Here is a 23,371-nt window from a genome sequence, read left to right as displayed (position 1 = left end):
CTGTGTGGGCAAACAGGATGGGACTGAATGGATAAAGTTTCTTCAACTTTGGACCTCCATTCCAAGCGCAAGCAGGAAAGAAAGAGGGAGGGCAGCATACAAAAACTACACACACAATCAATCAAACCTACAAACATACACGGTACCACACTCATTGGACAGCTTGCCCATTCTTGCGACAAACAAGAATAATTGTGATTCACTGTAGCACAAGTAGGTGAGGAAATGTGAGGAAACAGTTGAGCAAAAATGAATGAAGATGTGATTTCTTCTCCACCACTGAGGTGAATAAAGAAAATTTTACTTACCCTCTTAATCAACCTCTAGCGGCAGAAGAAAAAAAGAGATGGTACCATAAGAGGTGACATCCAAACCATCATCAGTGCAGTCACGAGTCAGTTCAAGACAACTGATTTTAAAGATTCACAACTGAGCGTGCAAGTGCAGCACATTATTTTCTATTAAAAAGATCTAATAAATGTCTGAGTGTTTTGTTTTTTTCAGTTTAAACTTTGGATTAATGCTAGGGCAGTTTAATAGTCACATTCCTCTTTCTCATACATATTTCTCATTGCCACAGTGGAAATTTCTATTTTTAGGGCTTTAAACAGACACTCTATTCTCAGCTAAATTTAATTTAGTCCAGTCTACAAGATTTTTCTTTTGAGGTGACAAACAATATTTAAAGTCCTCATAGAAACAGCTTGGACCAAGCAGAACTGGGACTGTGCTAACCAGTGTGACACACACTGCAGTGTTTATCCAATAAGCAATGCATGGAGGCTATCCTCTTTCTTGTCCACTTCAGTGTTAATTTGTGTGTCTGCTTGTGGGGTCACATTTAAGGGAACTCCCAACCGTCCCCTGAATATGACCCCTAGCTAATTCTCTTTTGGCTACAAGTCTCTCCCAGATGGCTTGTTTAAGACAGACAAAAAAGGAAACAGAGTTCGATCAAAAGAAAAATGGGAAGAGTATCCAGCAACAGCTGGGAGTGAGGGAGGGGGTACAGAGAGAGCCAGCCTGTATTTCAGGCCTGCTGTCCTGCTGACACATCACTGCCAGGAACTGTGACCTTTGGTTTGGTGCCCCTCCAGTTGTAAGTGCTGTATCCTAAACAGCTTTCTACTGGGAGTGCATTTGAGTTAGAAACAAACACAGTGGGTGTGTTTGCATGCATGTATGTGAATGGGTGTACAGTAAATTGTGCCTTTTAATGAATACTGCAAGTTTTTTGGAAGTTTAACAGGTGCAACCTGCGTCAAGTCATGAGGCCACAGCTCAACACCAAAATCATCCTCAGCATCTTGTAACTGGTTAAAACTGATTCATGCATTTATTCCAAGCTGACTCAATTACTGCAGCACAGTATTTACTAGGCTCTCAAAAAAAAAAAAAAAAAAACACCGACAGACTTCTGCTCATTTAAAACTCTGCAGCTCAGCTATCAACCAGAACCATGAGGAGAGAGCACATTAATCCAGTTTCAGCTGCTCTGCACTGGCTTCCTGTAACATTCAGAATTGTTTTTGAGGTCCTCCTCCTTGTACACAAAGCCCTTAATGGGCTAAGACCAAGCTACATTGCTAAATCCCTTGTTCACAATTTGCCTTCAAGAACACTGTGATCATCTGCTGCTGGCTTTACTGGACGCTCCCAGCAACAGTCAAAAGAAAATCATCCTCTTTCAATAATGCCCTGAAGCTGTGGAACACACTAACTAGTTATCATGGAAGCCAGCTTGCTGAATATTGCTAAAAGAAAGCTAAAAACTGATATTTTCATTTCCATCTTTGCACTTGTGCACTGCTGTGCTGCTTTTAAATTGTTGTATTTTACCTTTTATTTCATGCATTCTGTGGACTATTTTTAACTATATTACTCTTATTCAGTTGTTTAGTTTTACATCTTCTATCATATTTTTACTATTATTAAGAAGTGGGCTTTATTCTAATTATTTTACCTAAATTTTTTCTATGTGAAGCACTTGGTACATGTGATTTCTTTGAGCTGCATTTCTTGTATGAAAGATGCTACACAAATAAAGGTTATTATTATTATTATTATTGTTGTTGTTGTTGTAAATTGTTAGCTCTGACAGGCCATGACTACACTTATCAGACACTGCAATGACTATTTGAATACAAGCAAAGGTAAGTCAATAAAATGGGACTATTTCTATCTTTAGCCCTGATGATCCTGTTTGTGGATGGCTTTGCTTTGAAGTAAAGAGCTCATCATCAGGCTTTTAGTACAAATACTGAGAAAACAAGCCCACCAGAGGAGAGGAGCTGTAAACGTCTCAGCATCACTGAAAGATAATTCAATGATGGCTGAAGGCCACAGTTTCCAGTTTAGATAACCTCGCTAAAAGTAGGTCGAACACTACCGAAAAACTTTGGGTTCACTTTCTCGTTTGAATTACTGGCGGTAGCTAGAAGAATTGAAATAGTATATATTATCCTAGTTAAACAAACTGTGACAACTGATGCAACAACATACCCAACTTCCACATACGGCAGCTCCGGCCAATCCAACTGCACAGCACTCCAGTAATTATCGTTAGCTGAGCTAACACATTAGCTTAATTATGCGCCATCTTTGATTTTAAAAATGGTTTAGGGTTTACCTGTAGTCAGTCAAGTCCTATTTTTGCGCTTAACAGCGACTTGAATTCTCCTGAAAAGTTGCACTGCCCTTCGGTAAGTTAGTACAGAGTGTATTAAACTGTTGCTTTACTTAAACTTGGTAACGTGAGCCTTCGGGGGTAGTTAGCTAGATTTGGACATTTAACGGTAGGGGCTCGTTCTACTAGAGTTGTTACTAGCAACAAGCATCTGTGACCTCATCACGTCATACGTAACTCCGTGATTTGGTCATCCGTGCCACCTGTTTTACAATTTTTTCTTACCTGGTTTCAGGTTGGTGTTATCCCCATGGATGTATGTAGATGTTTGTAGTCTATGTTATTATTTCCGCACACTGTACGAATTTTAAGTAACTTAATTAGGTGTCGGCCATCTTTGCTCAGCTTCGTTCTTCTCTGCTGAATGAACGTTACGCCCAGAGGCGGTGAAGAAGTACTCAGAGTAGAAAGACCATAGTGTAGATATCTGTTACAAGTACGACATGCATTCAAGATTTTACTTAAATGAAAGTACAGAAGTATTAACGTCAAAGTATACAAAAGTAAAAGTACAGAATAATGTATGTTATAGGATTGCATTTATTGATACAATCATATGTATATCACTTTCATGTCGCACCTGGTAAAGCTGGGGCTAATTTTAATTACTTTATATTGCTGAGTTGTTTGTGAATTTACCCCCAGAGATCAATAACGTCTACACCTATAATAAATCAAGACAAAATATTTTTTTGTTTATGTTTTGTATTATTAATCTCAATCTGCAAACTATCTAGTAACTAAAGTTATTAAATGCATGTAGAACAATATTTGCATCTGAATTGATGTGGACTAATAATAATAATAATAATAAACTTTATATAGCACCTTTCACACAGGAATTTCAGCTCAAAGTGCTTCACAACACAGAAATCAGATGTACCAAGTGAGTGCTTCACATGTGAAGTTGAAATAGAAAGTATCAGAAAATGAAAATGCTGAAGTGAAGTACCTCACAACTGTACTTAAACACAGTACTTGAGTAAATTGGTAAATTGTGATGGGTATTTAACAAAGACGAAAGCAATAAATATATCTGCTACCTATTATGAAAAGTGCCAAAGCTATTGACTCTACAATAATAAAGGATGCAAGCAGTAAATGCGCAGCGTTTACTGGATGAATAACTCAACCAGTTCTGATCCATTATCAGTGTAATTGATTTATTTCCTGTTGATCACTTGAGAAGCAGTGAAATGGGCCGGTGTAAAAGACAAACTGCTTCAAACACGTGGACGATTTTGGTGGCTGATCTTTAATTTTCCTCCCTGCTTGGCTTTACGAGAATTAAACAGCGTCTGCTTTCTCCTTGCTAAAGCCTGACAGAGCCATTACACCACAGCATGACTAAGTAATTTACCTAAATGTTCACTTCCCATAATGGCTTATCGTATATACACAGTAACACCCTGAGAATGGGAAAGAGCACAGTAATCAGTATTTCAAGGCCGTGAGGAACGAAGTCATGCCAGACTCATTTGCTAAGTACCATCTGATATATTGATTCTCATGTACATATTTAATACCCTCTCCTTCAAATCATCTGGATAATGAGACAGAGATTGTGCTCCATATGCTTTACATTTACTTCGTAACAGTCAGCCAAATATGATGTACACTGTGTTGCATAATATGTGACAGTTAGAAGGGAAAAAAACAAGACACACCATCGATCCATCCAGGAGTGTTATTCTGAAAATCAAAACCAAAGGTGGAGCAGTAAAACGTGTAGCATGTCGGCAGTCCGGTGCGTCATGTGAGTTATATGAAGAGAAGATAATACACGACAGCTTTGCTCAACAGCAGTGCTTGTGGACACTCTGAAATCCAAACTGATTTCAGGACATTTCCTCGTGTCAATACCCTTCAAATTAATGGATGTTAGAGATCAAACCCAGAGAAAACAGAGCAGCACACCCAAACCACAAAGTGAGTTTTCTGCCAACGTGTGGGTTTCCAGATCCTTCAGATACCTTTGGTAAGCAGCATTTAATGATAATATACAGTCTGTGTATGGTCGTATCTTTTAACAGCACAAACGTTTTAAGCTTTAATCTTCTGCATTTAAAAAAAAAAAAAAAAAAAAAAAAAGGATAAAGAATAGCTTAAGCAAACGAGAAGCAGACACTATCACTTGAAAGTGCTTGCACTCTTGCACACTCTTCAAGACAAAACATTTGACTCATGTGCACAAGGTGACAACACCAGCGGATGCCTATTTCAAGACTGCCATAATTTAAAGTTCAGAGACATATGTGACAAGCTAATTGATAGTCAGAAGGGCTGAGGGAAGAGTGTTGAGCTACGGTGAGGTGAAAGCTTAATTTACTATCCAGAGGGAGTCCACGCTGAAATAAATGGATTCTTTAATATCCATTTGCACAATGTGTGGTGAGGTGGAAAAATTGAAATGTCTTACTATTAGCTTAATATTTCCCTACAATACAGTACCTGACATGGACTTTTTAGACTAAACGCCGCACGCGCTACAAATGCAGCTTTTATGGCAATCGAGGAATGGGCGTCACTTCAAGTGAAAGTGCCAAAGTTCACCCCTTTCGTTTGGCAGTCTGTCATGCACACTGACAACATGATGGATGAACAAACTGATGGACCTACCCATTTGTCATGGTCAGCACTCTAGTAACACACAAATACAAATGAAAAGAATGTGTTATTGGGCTGTATGGAAGTCAATTACACAAATCTGAGAGCAACAGCAGAGAGAAATGGGTCCTTGCGGTGGAAAGGAAGAGGAGGGTGATTTATTAGCCTTGCTACCAGAGAGTTTGTATTCTAGCCAACATCATGTTGTCTTGCTAAACAAGGCCAGCCAACAATGTTGCACTGTTGAGTACAAAACAAATCTGCTACCCAGGCTAATAACAATGCAGGCCTGAATCACCAGTGGAGAGGACCCAAGCAGTACACAAAATAAGACACTTAAGAAACCATCTGTGCCAGAAGGCTATGCTGTGCATGAAAGTACAGTGGTAGCCAGAGACATCAAGCACAGCACACAATTCGGGCTATCTTGCACCAGTGGTGTGGGATTTTGTGCTCAATTCATCTTGCAAATAGCTCCGTAACTGTGTGTAGTGTGCGGGTTTCTCTGGATGCTGCAGCTGCACTGCACAATGAGTCATGCTACCATAGCTTTGCCATCTCTGTTCCTACTGTAGTGGTCTGTCAAGTAATGACTAATAATAATGCTTGGGCCCATCAGTTCAGGAATGCTTTCAAAATCAACACAGACCACTTGTATCCAATAGGAACAGTGATGAAAAAAACAAAAAAAAACAAAAAAAAAACACCACCACTAACAAGCTATTTCTTGTACATGGTGGTTTGTTTGACTAAATTTAAGAATCTACTTGAGAGTTAAGCACTGTTTTCTCTTAGTTTTTCCCCAAAACATATTAGGCTTAACATTTCATCCAGTCAGGGGGTGATGCCATCCCCTCCCACCTTTTTACTGCCCCCTCTGGACCTAGAAGTGCTGGGTGATGAGATTAAATGACACATGAAATGACTGTTAGAGCACAGCAGCATGGGTGAATATGTGCATCTGACAGGGGTTTCCAGACCACACGTAGCCCGCCGGTGTGGCTTCACTGCTGTCGATGACAACCCCGTGGCACTACAGAGTGTCTGCATGATCAAAGATTACTTACCTGCTCTAATAAACATGCCAAGTGAGCTGGAGCGGAGCCGGGAGGAAGAGGGCTCGCACTGTTTAGCTTAAATCAAGAGAGCGGATGTTGAGGAGAAAGGAGGCTGTGGATGCAGCACGGCGCTCACAAATAGTTTCCCTCCTTTCTTTGACCCCCCGACGGCCTTTCGTTATCAGAGCCCTCTGATCTCTCTTTGCAAAACAGGAATGTGTTACAGAGAATGAGAAGCGACAGCCTCTATTTAGAATTCAATTGCAGTTCTTGGTGTTAAAGCAGTTCAGAGTATTGGTAGGTGCGGTCTGTCCGCTTGCTCTTAATGCTGTTGGGATTTGATTCAACAAATCTATTGATTTTTTTTACATAAGTCAGAATATGAAATTAAGCATTTGTCAGTCTAAATATCGTAGCTCTGGCAACCTTGTTCAGTGTTGTGCTTAAAGGGAGCCTGTTTCTGAAACTTATGTCATCGTTATGGGCGATGCATTAGAGCACTTAACCATTTCACTTATTACAGTAATGCAGTAGACTTCTCAAAGTTGCACTCTATTACTTATTCTGATCATCCTAAAATGTTTTCCATCCCTCAAAACAAAAGCCCCCCATATGTTGGAAAGCATTTTTTTATATATATTTTTGCTCAATATATAAATATATAAATAAATATATATATATAAATATATAAATAATATATAAATAAACTGTCTAATTTTGTTGTCTATATTTCTTTGTGTGCGGATATTTTACACTTTGCTTTTGTAGTTTAGTTGAATTGAAGAATAGTTTGTAACTTCAAAGTTCTGAAAAGTTACATTTATTACAGAGTATTTTGTAATGTGGCAAACTGATGACTTATAAGTGTCAGAGTTAAATGAGTATTAATGGCAGGTTTCAGTATTTGAATTGAAACTACTGACTTGAAACATAGATGGTCTATGTTGCAATTAAATTATCTGAATAACAAATGTAACTTAACCACTTTGTCGTGCTATACTTGATTCCCAGTCTGACATTAAAGGAGGTCTGAGGTGCTGCTTCACAAAAATCTGACAGCATTTGAAAGCATCATTTTGGAAACAACAGGAAAAGCATTAATGCTGAGCTTGGCCTTGATTGGGTGGCCTAAAAAATACCTGAAGTGTTTCCAATCAGGTCAGTTTCCAGTATTTGAACTGAGAGGCTTCCTCTAAGCAGATTCGGTGCGTTTATATTTCCAGTGGTGTGAATGCTCTGCCAGTGAGGGGATTTCTTTTTCACTCAACAAATATCCCTTCAGCAATATTATGTTAACTGGAAAACAGTTGTGAAGAGCATTGTTCTGTTACACTCATCTGAGGCTCCAGCGCATATGAAAAGTAATATCACAGGAATACGAGACATCTGACTGAAACCTAGAATGTAAAACACCTCAAGGACATTTTGTGCTCCTGGTAGACTACACATTGATTTGTGTACGTGAGTGTGCGTGTGTGTGTGTGTGTGTTTGTGTATGCATGTGTTGGGTGTGTTTGCGCGCATGAGACAGAGAGCAGTGGGGTTTCGGTGAGGAGGAGGACGTACTCACCCCTTCGCTGTTCTGCCCAGTGTTAGCCAGCATCTCCTGCAGGGCCCGCACTGACAGGGACTGCTCCAACACGAAGTTACAGATACACAGGTCTGGAGGAACATACTGCAGGATGGAAGGAGAGAGGGGGACAAGGAGGAGAGACGGGAGAGTGTAGGAAGGAGAGGGGGGACGGAGGGGAAGAAACATTAGTTGACGAGGCAATGACAAGGTGTTTTGGGCAAAAACGGGCTTCTCTCCTGGGTACAAAACAGTGTTCCAGCAGTTTATTCTCCTTGAAATTCCTTGACTCTATATTTGCTTTTACCTGTACAGCCTCGAAGACATGCTGCTGCCGCCGCCAACATCCCTCGTCTACAGAGCTCTGAACTGATTTTTGACATGATAGTGAGACATCGTGAGACTCGACACGCCGAAAGCTGGAGGCAAACTTCTCCAAAAACTGACACTGAAGAACTCAGAACTAAAGAGTCTTTATGATGCGTATTGGTGTTGTAAACATTGACATGCATCATGTCCAAGCAGTCTGATGGACTGTGACATGCCGGCGGTGACCTAAATAAAAACTGCAGTGTCAGTCTGAAGAAGCTCCCAGCTGGGGCCTGTTATGACACAGTAAATAAATATATCTTCAAACATTTTTCAAACTTTTTCTTTGAATCTTTCTTGAACTGACATCAGATATTTCTGATCTATCAAATAGATACAAACATACCAGCTGAGAATGTGGACAACTAGACACTGCCTCAAATTTCGTTTTGGTGCCCGTATACTGTACACACACATATGCAGGAACACTAATGCCAAATACACTAATTCTTATTTATGCTTTTCTGTTCATCTTTATGCATCTTAAAGAAATGAATTCACTTAATCACAACAGGGAAATGGCATACTGTAAAACGTTGATTTATTGAAACACGTTCACACATGTACCATTTTATCTACATGCTGATCATATTAATAACGCCACAGTAATTGGTTACTGAATGCACTGCAGGTCCTGAGGTGAGACAAGAGACTGACTGAAATGATTAAACCGCTCAGTGAGGAATGGTGCTCATAAATAATTCTGATGACTCCAACTTCTTTGCTGTCTGGGTGTGTTGCTAACGAGTGGCTTGGGATTATGAGGGCTGTCAAAAGGTGTGCAGCCCGCGGCTGCTATGACCAGTAATTAGTCTGGGCCCTGTTCCTCAGCACACTGGGCTGTTTGGCTCTCCTCTATAATAGGCTTCAGATCTGGGTTCACTCTCAGCAAACTGTTGAAGTCTGTCTTTAAACTTTCAATGCATTGCTGCCAGGATTCCATAAATTCAGTAATAAGTGATGATCATAAATTATTCAGTGATAAGAGGTTGTCCACAGCAAGGCGGTGTAGTATGTAACTAAGATGAAAAAGTAAGGGCGGCTGAAGTTCATTCAAAGAGCCAATGTAAAGAGAGAATACTGAAGAATTACATAATGCTGGTAAACTACTGGCAACTCAAAAGCAGTTCAGAGGCAGACCTGGGGAGCTGCTCATTACCTGCGTCTGCTTGTCAATTATGAAAAATTAATTTACTTTGTTACATGCTAGATGGCACTGTTGATTTCCATTACAGTGTTGACATGACAGGCAAACAACAACATGAAAACGAATTAGGCACCCTCAAATCAGTTCATATCCCTGACTTGATATCCTTGAATGATCCAAATATTATTATACATACTGCACTTACTGTTTATCTCTACTTCATAACAATATCCATCTTCACCCTAACATGTGCTCCCCATCTCTCTCCAACGTAAAAGAGGAATAATTTAAGGTGCTGGGACTCTGCCCTGACTCAGTAACACAAGCGGCTGACCCTTGACCTCTGCAGTGAAGTGAGAAATGTGAGCAGAGGGGAGGGCTGCTGGGTGATAATGAGGATGGTGCTGCTCTGTAACTCAGCACAAACATTCATGTGTTGCTGTGGACAAATATTGTCCACTCATAAGCATAGTGACAAAAAAATCCAAGAGAAATGTTGGAAAAAGAAAAACAAAATGCTAGCAGCACCAAAGTCGAGCTTCTCTCCACAAACCTTCAGACAGGGTAGGCTGAATATTTACTTTTGCCTGCAAGAGGATGCAACATGACATGACGCAGCTACACCTGTGGTGTCATACGACCTTCTTCAGTGATAATTCGCAACCTGCTTCAGACCTAACACTTCTTATGAATTATTCACCACCAATTTCCCAATTACCATACTTCTTCCAGGGTTGGGCAGACATACTGAACATTCTCCCTTGTCTGGAAATAGAAAAAGACTTTCTCAGTGGTCATGGTGACCTTTAGAAAGTCTCATTTTTTCCATGCTCCACAGGGGGCTTGATTCAATACAATAATGTAAGCTGTAAAAACTGATTCTTCAAAAGATCAAACACATTACATCATATGCAAACTGTAATAAAGAGATCAAATAGGGTGAAATAAAATTACTTATTCCATCTTCTCAAGGTCGTCTACTGTTGTAAATCCCATTAACTTCCTCTTGTTCACTGGCAAAATGCATGTAAGCTGCAGAGAGTCCTTTTAAAATGTTTACTAGAACTACGTCACATTAAAGGATAAGTCTGGTGATATTCTGCATTTTTATTTTTGTCAACAAATCCCATGAAAAGACCAAAACCAACAATGAACCGATCCTACTAACAAGTCACTTCTACGGAGCTTCTGCTGTACAAAAACGAAAGAAGTGAGCCACACTGCTGCGCTGTGCAACATGTTCCCTCATTATGCTGAACATGAGCTCGGTAGTTTATTTTGAGTCAGTCCCACATACACCGTCCTGAAAATATTCACAAGTGCACAGTGTGTATTAATCCACGAGTGAAAGTAGTCCCCAACAAATTCACCATTTACTCCTGTTTGAGTAACAGTCACTAAAAACTTCAGTGCCCAGCTGGTTTGGGGAGCTCTTTTATTTATGATCTGCTTTTAAAGATTTACATATTCAGGGGGAACAAATAGGCTTCTGGCTTCAGACAGTCTGAGGAAGTTAGAAAGTATAGAGAAAGGAAGCTTTTCACAGCATTTGTTGAATGTAAAAAGAACATGGCATATCACCAGCCTCATTTTTTAATGCAATCAAAACAATATATTAGATATTAATACTTATAATAACAAAGGTATAAACTAATTAATCAATCCAGTAATTAGCAAATACTGTGCATGCATATCAATCTATTTGTTTTATATCCTTTTAAGTGCTGTTAATATGAACTTCACATATTAAAAAGTGGTTAAGGAAGAGGATTTTAATTGTGTTTTTCCACCTGAATAATCTAATCTTTAATTGAATGATGCCACTGGCCAAAGCTTGTAATATGTCATGGTTGTACATTTGTGGCGCAAAACCTTCGGACCTTATGTTTCACTCCGCCTTTTTTCTCTCTACCAGCCCCGGCAGGCTGCCAGGCTTCGTTAGAGTCTTGGAAATGAGGTGCCAACACCTGAGATCAGCCAGCTGACGACAGCCCCTCCCCTCATGCCAAACCACAGCCGTCACCCTCGACACTCAGCCACATTTCACACCCAAGGAGGTCCGAAGCATTGTCACCGGAGCGAAGGTGAGAGGAGAGGGGTGCTTGTGGTGGGCTGGAGCTCTGCAGAGGTGGGTGAACAGAAGCGAGCCCTCACATCCCCAAAGTGTGACTGCAAAGTGGTCCAGTTAAATCAGGCTTTACTTGATATGCACAGCTCATAAAAACATGATGATAATGTGAAAAACTTGATCACGTGATTATCACTCTGACATGTAAAGTGAGAGTCGAGCCAAAAATAAATCAGTAACATCATCGTCAGTATACATTTACTGGCTGCATTGTCTATCCCACATATATGCCCGACTGACTGACAACAAACTTGCTCTCACCATTGAAACGTCTCAGAAATATCAGTGAAAATGTTGTGACTCATGACGCACATAATGATACACAACAATTATGCTCCTGTGAAGAAGCATATTGTTCAGAGCCAACACGATGTCTTCCATTTCAGCATGTCTTTCTGAAGACTGTGCACTACATCTTGTCAAAGAGAAGATTCATGAGAGGTGTAGCAGAGCCCTGACAGCTCTGTTGTGTTGCCACACACCACAGGCAGCAAAATGCAAATTTTAAACGCACAGTCACAATGAGCAACTTCGCTCCAACACAACAAGCGCGGTCAAAACCATCCTTTATATGTCATATTTGACGTTGTTTTGTCTGCCCAGCCCCGTGACCAACCCCTGGGATGCACCAGAGCAGAAACAAGCACATGATCCATTACTGGCCTCATGAAAACTGTCAGTTGTGTTTGTTGGGATTCTGGCCAAGCTGGAAGGACCAAAGCTGGGAGCTGAACCCGGATCCCTGCAGAGGTGGGGGGATATTTCTCCTCCGCACCACCGAGGCACCCATTTTGAGATTGTTTTCTTCTAAGTTGTCGTACTTTGCACCGTAGGCCCTGAGCAGAGTGTGCACTTTCAAATTCATCCCCATTATTTGACAGGAAAGCTCATCCCAATAAGAGCATTTGGGAGGGAAAGGGAGGTTAAACAGATGAGTTTCAGGGCGTTTCTCTGATTTACACTCTGTTTGTAACAGAGACTGCCAGGAAGAAAAAACTGGACTGCAGACTTTTTTGGAAGCAACATTATTTTGTGCATAAATTTAACTAAGCAGAAGAAAGTTTTTGTCAAAGGAGGATAGGTCCTAAATGAATTGTTCAAGGATCCAATTTCTGGAAGATGTAATTAATTTCTGGAGAGGGGCCACAAACATGACAGGAAAACAGAGATACGAGTGCAGCGCTATCTACTGGTTATTTGGATTAAACAATGAATGAGAACATGTCTGCTGTTCACAAAATTAAATGTCTGAATATTCATATCTGGGCTAATTTCAAGAAGTTGTGTAAGATGCACTCAGTTAATTACTTTTCAGGAATGTCTCTGCTGAATACTGGATTTGTTAAATCTTCATTCTGTCATTTCAGAAGCGGCTTTCCTTTATCGCCCTGCTGAGTTGTCCACTAACAGTGATTCCCAACAAGGGGTACTTGAACCGCATGGGGTGCTTCTGCAGTTGCCGGGGATAAATGGAAAGATTGAAGAGTGGTTCAGCTAATTAGTAGTTCAAATGAAGATTTAGAGCATGATGGGTGGGTACTGGAGCTCATCCAGCCGAGCTATGGGGGTGCAGAAGAAAGAGGATGTTGGAAACCACTGAACTAACATAAAAATGAAGAGAAAGGCAAATGTCTCCGGAGTACTTCCCCAACTTCAGCGCCATTCATATACCGTGTAGCTGCTACAGCTGCCTGTCTCATCTTCAGAACATCTGCAGCTGCCCGACATTTGAACTTGAACAAAGCTGTGTGCCACGCTCACCTTAGCTTCAGATGTGGGTTCCAGGTAACACAGACGGTTTCCGAGTCCCTCAGCGGCCAGGCAGAACTTGCGATGCTCCTTCTGGATGGTGGCCACACACTGGAGCACCACCTCGTCATCCTGCCAGAAGAGAGAGGAGCGTTAAAGCCAAAAATGTCTGACAGCGACCTCTCCAACGCAAACAAGACCAGACAAGAAGAACTGAGCTATACTGGCTCAGTTTTGCTGCTTCTCATGCCACCCTCATTGGAACGAATATATACGATGGCAAGGTTTTTAAACTGACACCCAGATATGCACCTCTGACTTCTGGAGGTCACTGCCTTCACATTGGTCATGTTTTCAAGTGAAATAAGACCCCCAAGTTACAAGATAGCCACACAGAGAGGGCATTTTTAATTTCATGAGACTGTTGAGGAAATCCACCATTTCAGCAGCAGAAAAGAAAACAACAAAAATACATCAGATCTTACAGCAGTGGCAGCAAAGCAGCTTTGAGTTATATCATTTCTAAACACTTTACGCAGCCTTTGGTATCTCTGTGGGAGAGAGGAAACCTCGATTCAATCAGTGCAACCAATAAATGAACATCTGTATCTGTCAGGGTCGAGAGGGTCGGGCTCTATTTGGCAACACGCACACAGATATTGATTTGTTTGTGCACCGCGTGTGTGTGAGTGTGTGTGCACGTCTCCTGCCAGCTCACGTCCCACACTAATCTGAGCTGATGGTTGCCATGGTTCTGGCTCCCACCTCCTTCACAGCAGTATTAATTCAATAGATTTAGATACAGGCTGCACAGCTCCCACAGACTCGGGAGGCGAGATAACAGACCCTGACAATATTTCAAACAAAGGCACTCTGAACCCGAAACTAGAGAATCTGATGTGATCGCAAAGTGAAAGTCCCTGCATGGTCAGAGGAAAATGATTTAAGAGGGTTTTTGAAGGCACCCCATTATGCCGTCTTTTCTGCATTAGAAAGCCTTCCCCACCATCTCCTGCATCCAACAAAGAGGAAAATTGTGTTTCTAATTTGTGATTCTTGTAATTCGCTCTGCTGTACAGATGGAAATTAGACTGAAGCAGGAGAGAAGGTGTCAGAACAATTTTCTGGGAATCAGGACGGGTTTTTCTGCTCCATCGGCAGATGTAAGAGTTCAAATAGACACTGCGGGAGGCCTAAAGTTAAGCTCTTTGGTTCATATTTAGTGCGAGCTGCTCCATTATGTGTCAGTTTACATATGTGGGAGGTACTTCTCACACTTTGAATTCATTAACCCAGCAGTACGAAGATGTTCTTGTGAAATCTTACATGACAGATTATTATCTTAAGGCTTGAATAATAATATAATAATAAGGTATAACATATGATGATGAAGAACAGCTCACTCTACAGATGAAGCTATTTCTGCTTCAGAGATGTGACCAATATTATCCCACAGAAACTCAGCTGAAAGGGAAGATGTGACTGAAATCGATGAGTAAAACAAAGGGGCCTCTGATTTAATTAGCATAGAAGCTAATTAGAGCGCATCCCACAAAAAGGCAAAGAGTCCGAGTCTTTGGGATTGATCGGCTGCCATATTCAAGATTTACTGTGGTGACTTTATGTTGCCTTAAATTAAAAATCTATCTTCTTCACAGTCGAGTTAAATGTCACGGTGAAGTGAATGAGGAGCCGAGCTGGCACAGCAGTCCATACAGGCAGCGTTTTAAATACCCCACAACTCGACTTTGGGCTTCAGGGAGGTGATTACTGAGAGCAGAAAGCATCAACTTTGGCTCCAAATTACTGCTGCAGCTTTCCGGGTAGTGATGGAGGAAACACAGCTTGTTGTTTCAGGCAACAGGCAGGGAAACTCGATACGACCACAGGATGACCGAAGACTTGTCACCTCTTTAAAATCGAGTAAATACACCACTTTCTTTTCAGCTGTTTGGAATTCTGGTGGCGTTATGAAACCAGCGGGGCCTGGCACCATTAGTGGCATGCTGCATCGACGTGTGTATGTAGCCTGCCTTGTTTTGAAGGCTTACGAAACTGGCAACAGGTGATTTTTAGTGCCAAATTGTTCTAGAAATGTGACCAGCTTCATAATATGAGCAATTAGATCCAGCATTGAAATGCTACACTGAAAGCCGTGGATTGGTGCACATTCATGCATACTTGAATTTGTTCAAAATTGACACTGAAGATGCACAGAAATTGATTTTTGCTCACTTGCAGCGCAGTGCAGCTTCAGAAGCAGGAGTGGTTAGAGTTGCACTGGGATCAAAACACTACATAGACTGGGTGCCGTCCAGTTATCTGAGCAGTGTGAAGCAACGGGAGGAAGAGCAGAATTGATGATAACGCCAACATCGCTCTAAATAAATACACCCACAGGATACTCTGGCAAGGGGACGGTTTAATGTCAGGAATGGGTACATAATGGCATTCTCTCATAAAAATCCAATCGCTATGATCAGATCTCAAAAAGTGATGAAACAGCCGTGTGTGACGCTTTCCCAAGACACTTTCTGTCTCTCTCTGCACCCCTGACTTGATCCCCAGCCAGAGAATCTGGTGAATCTGAGGCAAAGTGATCCTTGCAGCAGCAGTGTGACCATCTGCTAGACAGCTAAAGAACAGCATCAGTACTATGTATAGGGCCCTGGCCTGCAGCGGGAGGAGGCAAGAGAGGGGTTGGGTGGCTGCTTTACCCAGCTTCCAAGTGTACAGCGGGAACTTGACCCTGCCCTCTCCCAACCCGACCCCACCCGTCCTCACTACCCCTCCATATCCCCCCGGATCCTGCAGGTCTGACACTTCTCCGCTCCAGCAAACAAAAGACTGTTTGTCTCTCTGGTTGTATCTTAAGTTGAAGGACAACCTGCACTGTTGGACGTGTCTCTTCAGCAGACCCTTCCCACTCTTCTCCTGCAATCTTTCTTCTTCGTCCACTTAGAGGCCCGTCTGTGTTAACAGACAGCAACAGGTGTGCGTGCGTGCGTGTGTGTGTGTGTTGTTTGCGTGGACCGACGCATCCACCAACCGAAACCCGAGAACTACAGATGCTCCAGCGTGCCAAATAAACTCCCACCGCTCACCCGGCGCTGCCACCAATGTGAACTTGAGAAAAGGTGAATCTGTTCAATCCCTCAGCGCTGCTATTTTGACCCGCATGCTTTGCACATGCTCAGTGGAGACCAACAGGCAGACTTTAAGAAGGGGGGGGAAAAAGACAGACGGCCGGGGGCTAAAAACTGAGGAGAATTAAGAAACTTCCAGCACGTTTGTCTCCTTGTTCACACTGTCTCAGCGTGTAGTCTGTCTAAATTGCTCTGACCGCTCCGGCGTCGTGTTTCTCATAAATGTCAGGCAGGGCGCTAAGTACAGATTGAGCTACGTGTTTCACTGAAGCTTAGCTAACAACATGGAGACCAAAGTAGATACAGTGTAGATGTGTGAGAAGTACAACCTGAGAAGCCTGATAAGGGCTGATGTTGGTGTGGCTCAAAGCAGCGTTTCTCGAAGCCAAATGTTAGTTTCTGATATGAAATATATGAATTTTGAAAATTAGGGAGATAATGGCACTTTTTTGGGTCATGCACTGTTAAAGTATCACAACTAACACAGTTCTGAAGAATCTCTGCACTCAAGTGATCTGTCAACCATGAGCACCTGACTATAAATAATTAAGTTTCTATTCACAATGTTCCAACCTTATGTTGAATTTTTAAAGCCTTACAGAGCCGTGGGAAATGGGAGGAATAGTGACAAGTGTGGAAGAAATGATTAAAGGCAGCAGAGAACCTGACAAAGAGCAGTGGCAGTGAAAAATAGAACAAAACAGAAAGAGATGAGGATGAGAACAAGGAACAGGGAGACAGAAAGGACAACTGAGAAACTGGCTTTTTAGCAGTTTAGCTACAGTCACAGCGTTTCTCGTTCACGTCCGGGCTACGGCAGGTTTGGCCCCAGTTTGTCGCCGCTGCGTCCGTTAATCCGAGCTGATACAAAGTCAATACAGGCAGCTACAGTGGTTGCACCTGCAGCTACTTCACACAACCCAATCAGAGGCAGGGATGAAACACATCTCACACACACACACACACACACACACACACACACACACACACACACACACACACACAGAGCAGATTATGTCCTTTCACTTCAAAGTTTAAACCCACAGCACCACAAAAACAAATCAACGACTCAGTTCCGTGTTTGAGCAGCAGGAGCAGGTCCGCTGGTCTGTGTTTCCACCTATTTTCTACAAAAGCCGCACTGCTTTCCGTCATAGCTGTTTGACGAGTTGTTTAAATGAACGAGACTTAGATCCACGTCTCTTAACCAAACAGACGTTCGGCTCTGAAAATGAAGCTGCAGTGTGCAGCTGTGTGTGACTGCCTCAGCAGGAAATGGCAGGATTTGGACCATTCTGTGTAAACTATTCATTTTGTTTTATTTTATATTAACAAAATGCTTCACAGGGCACTCATATACCTCATTACAGGATATGCAATGACATTAATGCACTCAGACAGAGAACAGAGGACATAAGCAGTCTCGTTCAGAGGTGGTAACGTCACGTAAAATCAGTAGGTTTTCTGCAGGATAGATTTAATGAAAGTTGGCAGATGTCTGCTTGCCTCTAAAAAACTAAAATTCTGGGGATCATTCAAGACAAATGTCCTCCTTGCACTGTCTTAATCGCTACTTCAAGGACAGACTCCCCAATGATTAGATTATTCAATAAACTGGGAGCAGGAGGACAGTACTCACAGAAACGTACGCCTTAATATGTCATCTTAGCTTTTAAAACAATATTATTCCATTATTATCAAGCAGTCACATCATGCTTATACCAATATGTCCACTTAATATGTCCACTTATTTTTGTCTGACTTTGACTTTCTGCAAAGATATTTGACATTTTAAAAAATGTCTTCAGTCCACTCTTCGTTCTGAACTCAGGGGGAACACATCTGTCACCGAAGATGCATTTAAACATTATGTTATCACTGTCACTCATCATGTGCAGACACATGAGCACGCAGAATGCATGTAGGCATGCACATGCAAGTGTGTGTGCATGTCTGGGACAACATCACGGGTCACAGTGAATAATGCGACGCACATTTGAGCTCTGTATTAAAAAAAATGAAATAAAATTCCGCAGTCAAGCAAGTTTTGCCCCACAGTACACTGCCACGGATCACAGACTCCAAGATTTATATGGTGTTCCTACAACAAATTGGATTTTCTTGGCTTAGTTTGTATGCATATTGCTTTAGAGCAGCTTCAAATAATAGGGGCCTCCATGCGTGCAAGGCCGAGGCATCCACCTCAGCAGAAGTGGTGAGAAATGGGGGGCCTCAAGTCAGGGACGAAGCTGGAGCCTCTCTAAGTCCATCATCCTGTCTGATGAGACAGAGCAGACAGGCAAGAGTGTGTGTGTGTGTGTGTGTGTGTGTGGGGGGGGGGGGGGGGGGGGGCTGTGAGGTGAAAAACAGATGAGATCAGGTGAAGTGAGGACATTCGCCTAAAGCTTTTCTTTTCTCCCTCTGACTTCTCATCTCTTGGCGCGAGCCTACAGTTGTTTTACCCTCCATCCTGTCAGTTCTCTGTGTGTCGATTCTGATGCAAACTACAGATTATTTTTGCCCTACTGCAATAAAAACCTCATACAACTGCAACGTGATACAGCGAAATCTTTTCCTCTGTAATAAAATTCACAGAGGTCAGATTTTCATTCCTCTGACAGGCTGAATAGCTGTGGGTCAAGAGAGGACTCGACACGGGATAAATTTAATGAGCATTTAAGTGTTTCACAGCACTACAACAGCAGTCGGTGAAAAGGTAAACCTCCCTCCCTACAAGGCCTGGAACTGGTTTCCAGATCCATCAAGTTACAAGATGTCATCACTAGACTGCAGCTGCCACCGTTGGGCGCACACGGCAAATAGGAAATGGTGTTTCTAGAATGTTGACGGGCTTTCTGAGAGAATAAACATGGGTGACTCAAAAAGACAACTAAAGTCATGTTTACCTGAAGTGAAACATGTTTAAGTCATGTCTTGTCAGGAAATGAGTTAAACAGGATCAGTAATTCAAACGATGGATTATTTCTGAGCGGCAATCATTAAAATCAGGTTTGGAAGTGACTGGATGGCACTGCACCAGCAGAGCTCTCCAGTGACTACACAGGAAGGCTTAAGTGCTCAGCAAACCTAAAAAACCTCTGAAAAAGCTTGTTTTCAAATCTTAAAGTGGATATAACCGATAATCTTACAATAACAATGTGTTCAAATGACAATGTGAAGCCAATCTACAGCTCCCCTCCGCTTTATGGGGATTCATTTTGAGTTTCAGCTGCATGCTATCTGCTCGGCACCAGGCAGCACAAAGACACATTCAGAGACCAGCTGGTGAACATAGAGCCGCATTTAGCAGCTAAAGAGTCAGATATTTCGCTCAGGAGTTGGTGGAGACCAATAACAGAGCAACAAGAAGAGAAATATTGGACTTACATTTGGAAAATCGACAGAAACACGACTTGAGAGATCATGTTGCCGTAACTTTTGCATGTGTAAATAAGCAACTATTTGCTCACACATTCACCACATCAACGTAAAGGACCAGGCTGTAGGATTTAGTGGGCAACCAACCTCACAAGCATGTAGGAAAAACATGAAAGTCCCTCTCTATATTGCAGGTTTAAGTATTTCTTACATTCAATTTTCATCTGAGTTTTAAAGAAAAAACTATTTTAGGTTGAATTTATTAAGAGTGCAAAACTCCAAAAAAACAGCGTATCTGCCTCATCGGGACTGTGTGGGTATGACATGATGTCAGTCAAATGCTGCTAACCTCTGATTGGTACACATCAGTGACATCAACTTTTTCCATTTGAGCCCTGCCTCCTTCAAATGAGCACAAAGAAAACAAAATGCAGAAATTCTCATGTGAAACAACAAAGACTGTTCAGACTTTGGCAGAAAATAGCGTCCATGCAGGATCCTATTACACACAGCGAGAAGCTGATTGAGGACAGGCATTATGAGGGCCTCTAAGGTGGATTAATAAAGGCTACAAACAATGCTAAATGGTCTGGAGGAAACCATTACAGCCACAGAGCTGACAACAAACTGAACCGTGGTGGCATTAAATGAACCGAGTGACCTGTGGGACACTGAAAACAGTAAGAGGCTCACTGTCTGCACCTTTTTCACTGCTCGCTTGACTAATGAAGGTAATTATTTGGGTTGAGAGTCCGCTCACGCTGCTGCAGCTCCTGCTGGACTTCTCCTACTAACTCTGCTCGGACCACCACAGAAACACACTGCACAATCACTCCTGCTGAAGCCAAAACATCAACATCAAGTTAGATTCAGTTGTATTTTTGGTTACGGTCTGAAACTTGATGCACAGAGTATGAAGTGATACTGTTGAGTAAGTGCATTTAGAGCCAATACCTCAAACGAGGTATTGATTCTGATTGTTTAATTTGCGAATTAAATCCGTTTCATTTGTGAGACTTGTGAAAACAGGCCACAGATACAGTCAAGAAAACATAGGCAAAGTGGAAAAATACGTAATAACAGGTCACTTATGTGCTCAATATTGCAGGCTTATAGATGGTTTTACAGTTAAAGAGTAATAATAAATCAATATGGAGTATTTTAGGAATGAACGCTTACGTAACACAAACCTGAGGCCACACACTAAAATGACAAAGAGCCTCGCCTCACCACTTTCATAATTCATGGGTGTTTCATAAGCTCTGCAACACCAGTTCAAGGTTGAAGATGCAGAATAATGCAAAGACAAGACAGAACTTCAGAGGACTGAGTGATATCGACCGTTTCTGCATGCAAAAGCCAGTTTTCAAACTAATTCGTACACTCTAAATCGACTCCGAACGAGCTCGTCCTGCATGAAATGTTAACAAGAAATAATGTCAGAAATGTCAATTTGTTACTGAACAGGCTCAGTCAAACCAGTCACACCACCTTTACAAATTAAAAGCACGGAGGAGAGTGAGCGATGTGAGGTCCGGCCACCTTTGCATCAAGGTTGTGTAAATGATGGGAATAGCAGGCGGCTCGCTGTCCTTCAGTACTGATGACTGGAGAGCCGGAGCTGCCAAAGAGCACGCTGTTGCTCTGCCATCGCAGCCTGCTCAATCAATACAGAGGAAATCCTTCCCATTCAATTTAAATCAAGCTGAGGGAGGGTCACTTGAGGCTGAAGGCTGCATCCCCCTCTTTCTCTCGTTCCAGCTCTCACTGAAGAGCCAAACTTTGCAAGGGCATCAACTACTGCAATATGGTAAATTATTCCATTATTCCATTATCCGTTATTCCAGGTTGTGTCTGTATGAAGTCCGCAGAGTAGAACGATCAATCAGAGGAAGCCATAATGTGCAAACATTTCTTCCTCTACAGTCTAACTTCCTCAGAAAATTCTCCTCCTCAGACTTGTTTATATGAAGCTATCTTAGGAGGTTTTGGGAGACGTGCGAGGTGGTTTTTGATGATCCATACTGAACTTTATCACCACAAACGTCACTGTTATTAAATGCCATGTGATGTAATCAAGAATGAACCTGAAAGCTGAACTTTTAAGACAACGTGGAAATAATTGCTGATGAAAGCATGTCAGCTGCAAAATTAACCTTGAGGTCAGATTGTTGACAACATGTATTTTCTCCCTAAAATATTATCTGGCTGAAACTTAACATCACTAAGTTCAGGCAGAAAAGAAAAACACATTTCCATAGAAGCTACCACTAGAAACTGACTCCCCTTTTTATTTCCACTGACACTTGACTCCACTCTCATCATATCTTGACAACTCTTCAACGAATTGCATCATGCACAGGCTTGCACTCTTCTTCCCTTTGCACTGGTCTCCAAAACCTATGATATGGTTGCTTTGAACCGTTTGAACATTAATTCTCAAACATTTAAATACAGATTACTGCAGGTTAATACCTCCAACCCGCCCTTCTCTGGCCATCTACATGCATTACTCAATTACTGGACACACTGTTTGTGATTCACATTGATGCCATCTGTTTAAACCTGAAGTATTAATGAATTAATCGAGATCAAGATCAAAACCTATTGCAAAACAATCTGAATCGATAATCACATCTGTCTTCCACGTTTGGAGATTTAGTGCTTTTTACCAAGTGAAAGCTCAGCAACGCGGTCCATTACTTTGACAGATCAAGCTTTAGAAAATGCTGTATATGACGGTTTGGTATCAAGCATTTCATCTCTAAATGCTACTTTATCCCTATAAAAATGGTGTTAAAGTGTCACTGGTCTAGTGCTGCCCTGACTCAAGCACCGGCCGTGGTGTGGTTTAGTGCCAGGGCAGCAGAGCTGTATGTGCTGTGGAAGCATCATCTTTAAAAAGGCTAAATTTAAACCCCCAGAGTCCACGCCTTGGTATGCAGAAGGCTTCCAGGACAACATAAACTCCAAATAAGCCCAGAGGAGCTGCCAGTGGCCTGCAGGCTTCGATCACCTGGTTTTACCTGGACGACTGAGCTCAAATTAAGCTTTTACTCTTTAGATATAAACTTTGGAAAGAAGCCCTAACTAGCTTTTAGCTAAAGCACATTTAGCTGTAGCTAAGCCTGTTTCAGAGACTCAGTTCTGGCTGACGACGCTCGCTGGCAGATTTGATCAGCTGTAGTGAGCTAGCTAATTACACTTAATTCCATTAGTTGGTTGAAGAGGCTGTCTCCACCTGATTGTTTTAATGTTTCCAGCCAACTCTACTCAAAAAAACTGTAAAATGGTCTTAAATGTTCAGTTAGTAGGATTCAGTGGCTTCTAGCGGTGAGGATGCAGATTTCAACCAACCGACTACTGTTTACATATGTGGTGCCAGACCAACACTCGCCACCCCCCCTCCAGCAGCCTGGAAACAAGGAAAACCTTAAAGGTGCTCTCTAATGCAAGTGCTTAGCTTGTCCACTCTGGGCTACTGTAGAAACATGGCAGTGCAACATTATATAGTCATTATACACTGATGAAAA

The 23,371-nt window shown here is 41.9% G+C and overlaps 1 protein-coding gene across 4 annotated transcripts in view; it reads right to left on the bottom strand.

The window, feature by feature from the left end:
* Window positions 1-23,371, bottom strand: part of ryr3 (ryanodine receptor 3) — a 102,039-nt gene that overhangs the window by 74,408 nt on the left and 4,260 nt on the right. For all 4 annotated transcript variants that reach the window (XM_076756220.1, XM_076756222.1, XM_076756218.1 and 1 more), the window contains exons 2-4: window positions 13,327-13,446; window positions 7,922-8,026; window positions 309-323 (exon numbers count right to left, since the gene is read on the bottom strand). In XM_076756220.1, the coding sequence (XP_076612335.1) occupies window positions 309-323; window positions 7,922-8,026; window positions 13,327-13,446 (240 nt within the window). The remainder of the gene's footprint in view (window positions 1-308; window positions 324-7,921; window positions 8,027-13,326; window positions 13,447-23,371) is intronic.

The sequence above is a fragment of the Chaetodon auriga genome, chromosome 18, assembly GCF_051107435.1.
Source record: "Chaetodon auriga isolate fChaAug3 chromosome 18, fChaAug3.hap1, whole genome shotgun sequence".
NCBI lineage: Eukaryota > Metazoa > Chordata > Actinopteri > Chaetodontiformes > Chaetodontidae > Chaetodon > Chaetodon auriga.
The sequence above is the reverse complement of the archived record's forward strand: the minus strand, read 5'-3'. Positions and strand labels throughout refer to the sequence as shown.